The 8,998-nt window shown below is 43.9% G+C and overlaps 1 protein-coding gene across 2 annotated transcripts; it reads left to right on the forward strand.

Annotated features, from left to right (window-relative positions):
• Positions 1-6,914: 6,914 nt before the first annotated feature.
• Positions 6,915-8,343, forward strand: LOC103646533 (protein PYRICULARIA ORYZAE RESISTANCE 21). 2 transcript variants are annotated; one of them, XM_008671261.3, is made up of 3 exons: positions 6,915-7,093; positions 7,175-7,285; positions 7,391-8,343. In XM_008671261.3, the coding sequence occupies exons 2-3, from the start codon at positions 7,201-7,203 to the stop codon at positions 7,933-7,935; spliced, it is 630 nt and encodes a 209-aa protein (XP_008669483.1). In that variant the 5' UTR covers positions 6,915-7,093; positions 7,175-7,200; the 3' UTR covers positions 7,936-8,343. The 2 variants fall into 2 exon arrangements, with proteins under 2 accessions (XP_008669483.1, XP_008669482.1); XM_008671260.3 differs by having other exon boundaries at positions 7,190-7,285.
• Positions 8,344-8,998: the final 655 nt, after the last annotated feature.

Genomic DNA, 8,998 nt, shown 5'->3' on the forward strand with positions numbered 1-8,998 from the left:
CTTTAAACACGCACTATGCTCGGGGTTAGCGTTAGAAATAATTTAGAGTGCGAAAGATAATTCTCCTTGCTATGAGTTGCTCAATCAATGTGGATAACTTTGGGAGCCAACTCAAATCAATATGAGCAAGGGAACTTTTAGAGAGAGGAAAGAGAGAGAAACAAATCAAGTGGAGATCAACACAAATGAACCGATGATTTGTTTACCGAGGTTCGGTTCCAAAGAACCTAGTCTCTGTTGAGGAGGCCACAAAGGCTGGGTCTATTCCAACCCTTTCCCTTTCTCAATCGGTCACACAGACCGGTCGAGGCTTCTCCTTAATCACTTGGGTCACTAAGACCCCGCAAGGATCACCACACACTTAGGTGTCTCTTTCTAGCTTTACAAACCACTTAGAAGAATAAGAATGAGAAGGAGAAAGCAATTTAAGCAACAAGAGCAACAAAAGAACACAAATGATCCTCTCTCAAGTCTCTAAGCAATTGAGTTGATTTTGGAGCTTGGAGTGAATTGAATGCTTTGATTGTGTCTTTGGAGTGTTTTCCTTTGCTCTTGTATTGAACGAGAATTGTAGGAGGCTTGGATGGCTTGAATGGTGGTGGTTGGGGGTATTTATAGCCCCAACCACTATTTCAGCCGTTGCTGTCGATGGACACACCGGACATAACACTGTTCACTGTCCGGTGCCTGCCACGTCAGCAGACCATTGGGGTTTGGAGCGGTTGACCGTTGAAGTCTTTTATCCTCTTGCTGCACCGGACATGTCCGGTGCATTCTGACTTTTGACTTCTACATTGTGCACTTTTACTGTTCACGCAGTCGACCGTTGGCGCTGTTTACTGTTGCTCCGTTGGCTCACCGGACATGTCCTGTGCACACCGACAATTCGGTGAATTATAGCGGAGTGAATCCTAGAGAATCTCGAGAGCAGTCAGTTTTCGAGTGCCTTGGCCTGGGCACCGGACAGTGTCCGGTGATCCAATGGCAGCACCAATGCTAGTCTTTGCTCCAACTTTGTAGAGTTCCCCAACTCAATTTCTTTGTTGGTTTATGTTGAACTTTATGCACCTGAGATAAATGATAACTAGGCAAACTAGTTAGTATACGTGGTTTGTGATGGACGTCAACCACCAAAATTGATTATAGGAAATGTTTTAGGTCCATTTCCCTTTCAATTTCAGTGTCACCTTCCTGTTGTTCTTTGGATAGTACACTCTCCCTGCCAGGATGTGTACCTAGAGAACAATGGGGAGGTGCTGCCAAAACCCTGTCTCGGATCGTAGTAAAGCATGGAAACTAACCCCGTCTATGCAATCGCGGGTGAGATTAGGACCTGTCCTCACCTATTAGAAGGTAGGAACGTAGTGTACATGCATTACATGTTTATATTAAACTATACTCGGTTATATATGTTAGAGGATGGAAGACCGTGAATGGATGTACACGAGTCATTTAGGAAGGAATGATGTCACCCCTGAATGGATTAGAAAGACCGATTCTTTCGTGGACCGGTACTTGCAGGTAAATATAGAACTCGGGACTAGTACTTGCAGGTAAATATAGAACTTCAATATTCGTATTAAATTTGATTAATTTTATCTTTTACATGTCGTGTACTTGTTTTTTGTAGATGATTTCTTATTTGTGCGTCATGCATCCTCAGTGCGGGGAGCAGATGGTGGAGCGGTGGTGCTTGCTTGAGTGGGACGAGGCGCACAACGCTAGTCGAGAACGTCGTCTGATGATGCAAGGTCCCTCCCACCACCAAGGCAGCCGCAACCTCGGCAAATATGCAGAAGCATGGGTACACACTCTTTTTTATTTAGGTGTATAACATTCAATTAGGCATGATTTCTAACTATCTCGTTGGTTTTCTTGCAGTTGACGTCACATGGTGGCCAACCTTGCTCCATCTTCTCGGCGTATGCTATGGCCCACAAGGGCAGGCGATGTCCGACGTCACCTACAACTCGGAGGACGGGCCCAAGGCGTATAGCAACCCCGCCGTCTACAACCGCCTAAGTGAGTACACTGCCATGGCACATGAGGTCCATGGGTCAGATTATGATTCGAGGACCAAGGACATCGATGGAGATGTCCTCATGTGGGTCGGAGGAGGCAAGAGGCATGGGTGGTACTGGATTGCCGACGGGACAATCGACTTGTCGTCCACTCCCACTTTGTCTCAGGTGCGAGCAAGGAGCACGGCGTGAGTCCATCCATACGACCTCGGCAGGACAACTGACATCATCAGATATAACAACTCCAGGTTAGTGCTTCTGTGACTCGTCATTCCTTGAGTTATATACATTCTCTTTGAGTTATTATAACATTAGGGTGAAATATTACATGCCTAGCTAGAAGAAGAGAGGAGGGAATAGATGGAGATGGTGGTGAGGATGACGACAGAGCGGGAGATGGAGCGGCTGGCTCGTTTGGCAGATCAGCAGAGGATGGCGGAGATGTTCTAGTACATGCAGAGCCTTGGCGTCGCACAGGGTTTTGCTCCACTACCTCAGTTCTTCCCTCTAACTAACCCTGGTCAGTTCCATACTCCTGTGAGTATCAAAATTCTAGTCCTGCATGATATATATTCATCTGGTATAACACATGCAATCTTTTCTCTGTGCAGGGACAATCTGCGACATCCAATAACCCTCATGGATCACTCAGCCCATCGTCGAACCAATCCACCCACCCACCTCGTTGATGTTCTTCTAAACTTAGTTGAGAGACATGTTTATGCCATATATTGCATGTTTGTCGACTTATTTATGTGAGTACTTGTTAGTGTTGTGAACTATTTTGTGGTGCTTGTGATTTTGTGATGTATGTGAAGAAACATGTGATCTTTGTGAGCTATGTCGTGCATTTGATGTATGTGATGATTCTATGATATCTGTGATGTATATGCGATGATTATGTGATATATCTTTTGTTTGTTTGAATGGAATAGCAAAAACAAATAAAAATGGGTATTCTGGTTACTTTGCCGAGTGTAACACTTGGCAAAGAGGTACTTTGCCGAGTGTCAAGACCATAGCACTCGACAAAGAAGGCACACCTGTGAATCGGTAAAGCTTCTTTGCGAGTGCTATGGCTGGGGCACTCAGCAAAGAAGCAACCCTAGTGCACTCAGCAAAGGAACTGACGAAGGGGCCAGCTGGTGCTCCCTTTATCGAGAGCTAGTCCAGCTGGCACTCGGCAAGCGGAGCCTTTGCCAAGTGTCTCCTAATCCACTCGACAAAGAAACTGACAAAGGGGTCCACGGGGAGCTTCTTTGTCGAGTGCCGGTACAGTAGACACTCGGCAAAGACTCTGTCGCTGTCACGGGGCGCCGTGACGCGATTTTAACAAAAAGTAATGGTGAAGAAGTCATTGCCGATGTACAGCTCACTGAGACTTCTTTGCCAAACACTTCGTCGAGTGTTTTCCAGGCTTTGCCGAGTGCTTCAAACACTCGGCAAAGCAATTATGTTGTACTGTTCGCTTCGGATTAAAGCCAGTTGTTTGGATTGCTGCAGCTATAACCCATAGAGACAAAACACTGTAAAAATAGTAGAATGCGATATAGATTAAAGCCAAACGAACAGGCAAGCCACGAACTGGCAGCGCCATATAACTGCTAGCTGAAGCCACCAGCCGACACTGATATCCTTAGTAGCACCGTTGAATCGTGGCTTTAACCGGAAGTGATATTTTTACTGTCGGTTTTTGTGGTTTGAGGTAGCAATGATATACACTGTCATTGTCGGTTTTAACGACCTCTAAGGTTAGTTTGGGAACCCCATGTTTCTAAAGGTTTTTTATTTTTCCAAAGGAAATTAGTTCATTTTTTCTTGAGAAATTATAAATCCTATGGAAAATGGGGTTGCCAAACTAGCCCTAATCATTTTAAGATCTCTAAATTCTGAACCGATGGTGAAATGAAAGTTAACGTTGTTGATATACACTACTGGAATTCGGCTCTTTGCCGAGTGTCAAATGATTTGCCAAGTGTTTTTTTTCGGGCACTCGCTAAAGAAGCTCTTTGCTGAGTGTCAAGCAAAAAATTCTCAGTAAAAAAAACACTCAGCAAAGAAACTCTTTGCCGAGTGTTTTATTTTTGACACTTGACAGAGTGTCTCTGCCGAGTGTTTTATTTTTGACACTCAGCAAAGAGTTTCTTTGCCGAGTGTTTTATTTTGGACACTAGCAAAGACAATTTAAAAATCACATTTTAAAGAAGTAAATTAATTCAAATGAAAAAGATTTTAACTACAATTTGTATAACTCATCAAGATGTATAATTTATATTTTGATCATTTCTTCATATGACAAAATAAAAGTAAATTTGTTCATAAACCTATATATCTCTCGTAATTTATGAAACTACAAGATAGATGTATAAGATTTTTTGAATAATGTTAGAACCATCATGTGAGATGAACAAATGACCAAACAACCAAAATAAACTTTGTAGATCTTGAGAAGTCATACCATTTTGTTGTTGGCAACGTTTTCATTTGAAGTCAACGAATTTTGAAAACGACGTTGAATGGAAAAACCACCAACAAAAAAGTTGTAGGCCTTGAAAAGTTATGAAATTTTGTGGTTGACAATGTTTTGATTTGAAATCATCTTGTCATGCAAAACTATGTCTGAATTTTAAAATTTGAATTTTTTTAAACTACCTCGTATGAAAAAGTCATCAAAATAAAACTTGCAGGTCTTGAAATGTAATGAAACTTTGTAATTGACAAATTTTTTTATTTGAAATCATCTTATCATTGAAAAATTCGTGTGAAGTTTTGAAATTTAAAATTCAAATTTTGTAAACGGCCTCATATGTAGAAATTATCAAAATAGAACTTGTAGATCTTGAAAAGTTATATAACTTTATAGTTGGTCATATTTTCAAATGAATTCATTTAGTGTCTTAAATAATCAAATTACTCTCGGTTTATTATAGTACATGAGAAATGAAAACATAATATAAACACAATTGATGTAGTAGTGTAGTGGTAGGGGAGGATATAGGCAAGAGAGATGTTTCGAGTTCGAATCTCACAATTTATAAAACATGTAAATTCAATTTAAATTTTAAAATAATAGTGAAAAATGATAGGGCGATGGATATGGTAATGGTGGGTAGTGGTTGGAGAGTTGTTTCCATAATTTAAAAATGTTTTACTGTTTTTTAGGGTTTTTTACGATTTTTAATTTGCCTAGTGTTTTTTTGCCGAGTGCTTTTCGACACTCAGCAAAGCAGAGTGTCCGAAAAAAATACTCGACAAAGAATGTTTTACTGATAAAATGTTTGCTGAGTATTTTTTTACCGAGTCTAACACTCGACAAAAATCCTGTGTACGGTAGTGATATTTTAAAGTAACTGGCAGACCGAAGGTCAGTCACGTAGCATCATCGATTTTCTAGCTGATCGGGATCTTCTACCAGCCTAAAGTGTCATGGTCCTAAATACTAGTAGCTAGTACTAGGAAGGATCGTGGAGCCACTTTATTCCCTTAGGTAAAACTAACATATAATACCCGATCATACTGTGGACACGGCACCAGCTTACGGGACCAAACGGGCACTATATATATCTAGTGCCAAAAGCATAATAACCAACAAAAAATGACCAAGATAGTGCAAATTATTGTTGATCCTTTGTTTGTCAAGGATAAGCAAACAAAGTTGCAATGATGAGCTGCCTTTTGGTGCAAGTTGACGAGTATATAATCCGCACGACATTCCATTATATTACCACCACCAGCAGCAGCAACAACAAGTAATAATCCTTGCCGTGCTCGCTAAGGTGTTCCGGGCTGTTCGTTTAGCTTTGATCCATATCGGCTTCTACTACTTTTACAATGTATGTTTGGCTTCTACTATTTTTATAATATTTTTATATTTACGGATTGCAGCTGTAGCAGTCTAAACAACCGGTTTTAATCCGAAGTGTTTTTTTTGTCTTTAAGGCGTTCATAATGCATGCAGCATGCGACAAACATATGGCGGCTACTGATCTGACATTCATATATATATATATATATATATATATATATATATATATATATATATATATATATATATATATATATATATATATATATATATATATATATATATATATATATATATATATATATATATATATATATATATATATATATATATATATATATATATATATATATATATATATATATATATATATTTGCCGTTCTCCTCAGCTCGCGCTGGCGCCTCTGGCTTCTTTCAGTTAGCCACAACTGAATGAATGAGCTCACGATGGATGCAGCGTGCATGCGCTGGCGGCGACGGAAAGGATGTCAATAATCGCCAGACGACCAAACAGCCTATGGTTTTGCAGCTTTGTTGGTGGTGATGTTAGCGCTTAGCGGGAAGAAGGGTACGTACGTGGTGGTTTCCAACTCGACGGCCCTAGCTAGTAAGATTGCAAAAATGATTGCAATCTTACTGATGAGCTCACCAGCCAAGATCGACCAGAGAGGAGCGCGTACGTACGTGAGGGTGCAGTGCACCACCAAAAACTAAAAAGATGACGTGGGGTGTGCATGCGTATATATGTGTGCAAGAATGACGACTCAATCCACCATCTATCTATATTTCCACACACACAGTTTTATTACAAGAGAGCAAAGGTAGTCTCCATCAAGAGGTCAGTGAAAAATAGTACCAGCGTTTTAATTAATTAGTATATACTCCACTACCCTTGCTGCTAGCTCTAGGCGGCACACATGCACAGGCCCCCGGCCCTTTTAATTAATTAGCCTGCAACTTGATTAATTGGTGAGTGCATGTTTCGCTGAACGCATGAACTAACCACATCTTTCCAGCCTGGAGAAGCTAATACCAATCCTCGCGTACGTCTGAATCTTGGGCGCGCCGCCTGCCTATATATATGGTTAGCACACACATGCATGGTGTGCCTATACTAATCCACCTCTTTGTCTGATGATGGGACGGGCACCCGGCCCAGCCCGGCCCGCTTTTTTCGCTTTGCTCTAGTCGTCTGCTCCGCCCCTGGGTGCTCGACAGTTTAACAACCTGCATTTCTTGAGTTAGTATCGCCCGCCTTGCGAAGACGGTGAGCATGCACACAGAGAGATATCCTTTGTTCCTTCTGTTTTTTTATTGGTGTTGGAAACCATATGGTTGATGTGTATAGAGATCAACCTTGCAGCGCAGAGAATCATGCCGGCGACGGTGGCCATCACGTTGGACCTGGGATGCTGCCGCTGCAAAACCAAGATCCACAAGATCCTCTGCTGCCTCCAACGTACGTGTACTAATTAATTAATTAGCGTCCATCCTCGCTATATCTGATCACATGCATATATGGATGCACATCATGCATACATACATACATATGCACAACATGCAGAACGGTGCGGGTTCGTCTTCGACAAGGTGGTGTACGACAAGGACAAGGTGCTGGTTTCGGGGACCTTCGACGCCATGGACCTCGTCTGCAAGCTCCGCTGCAAGGCCGGACATTTCGCAACCAAAATCGAGATTGTGCCCCCGCCGCCGCCGAAAAAGGATCCACCACCACCACCACCACAAACGGCGCCTGCTGCTGCCGTGGGGAGCCCCCAACAGCCCGTAGTAACGAGCAACAGGCCCGATCCGCCACCAACGTGCACAAAAGCGCTCATCCCGTACCCATGCCCGTACCCGTATCCGTACCCGCTCCCGTGCCCAAGTCCACAGCCGCGCTCCTGCCACTGCCACTCCTGCAAGCCGCCGCCATGCCCGACACCACCACCACCACCACCACGGCCTTGTCCGACACCACCACCGCCATGTCCGCCACCTGTGTCCGTGTGCAAGTGCCCAGCATGGACGCCGTGCCAGTGCCGCGGCCACCCGTGGGTCGTCTGCTGCGAGGAGAACCTACAACCCGACGGCCCCTGCGCTGTCATGTAACTGCAAACTGTTGCTGCAGAGGCGGGCGGGCGGGGACGGCAGCGGGTTGTTGCAACTGCAACCTCTCACGACCCTGCCATTTCATATGCATGTGTGCTAGTGCATAAAAGATCAGTGAAAGCGTCCCGTCAGATGGACGGCTGCTTCTGCATGCAGTTGCCATTCATCAGCTGCAGACCTGACTCGAGTGTGCGTGCATGTGTCCTTGTTGTTGTTGTACATGAAAAAAAAAGAATAAATTTATACGTTTTGTCACTAGGCCCCTGCTAGCTGCCGAGTTCTGATCCAGTTCCTCTTATCATGTAATATATATAAGGCCCAACAGAAAGCCATCCATATGATCCAAGTTGGTCCTGGTTTTGTGTTGGGTTTCCTGGCAAGTGGTTCTCTGAGATTGATTCCATCTTATCTTTAGAAACCTCTTCACTTACTTTCAATGGCAACCTTGGAAACAAATCAAGTGTAAAAGAGGTGTTCATCAGAGAAATCCAGTAGTCTCCCCCACTACCGGAATCGCCGCCTTTGCCGAGTGCCTGAAGCACTCGGTAAAGCCTTAAAAACACTCGGCAAAGGCTTTGCCGAGTGTCGCACTTGGCAAAAAAGGCTCGGCACACAGTGCATCGGCAAAACCTTCTTTGCCGAGTACTTTTTCTCGGGCACTCGGCAAAGAGGTTTGCCGAGTGCCAGGGAGCACTCGGCAAAGAAAAGCAGCCGTTACGGCGACGGGTGATGGAGACGGCGTCTTTGCCGAGAGCCCCGTGTGACACTCGGCAAAGGAGTTGCCTTTGCCGAGTGTCTGCCCGGCAGCACTCGGCAAAGAATCAATCTTTACCGAGTGGCACCTGGGACACTCGGCAAAGAGCACGCCAGGGAGGGTCCCCATGTCAGGTTCTTTGCCGAGTGCTACGTACGGCACTCGACAAAGTGTGCCTCTTTGCCGAGTGTCAGAGACATTACACTTGGCAAAGAACCTATACCGGTACCCAGGTCTTGGTTCTTTGCCGAGTGCTATGGCCCTGACACTCGGCAAAGCACCTCTTTGCCGAGTGTTACACTCGGCAAA

The sequence above is a fragment of the Zea mays genome, chromosome 2 (assembly GCF_902167145.1).
Source record: "Zea mays cultivar B73 chromosome 2, Zm-B73-REFERENCE-NAM-5.0, whole genome shotgun sequence".
Classification (NCBI taxonomy): domain Eukaryota; kingdom Viridiplantae; phylum Streptophyta; class Magnoliopsida; order Poales; family Poaceae; genus Zea; species Zea mays.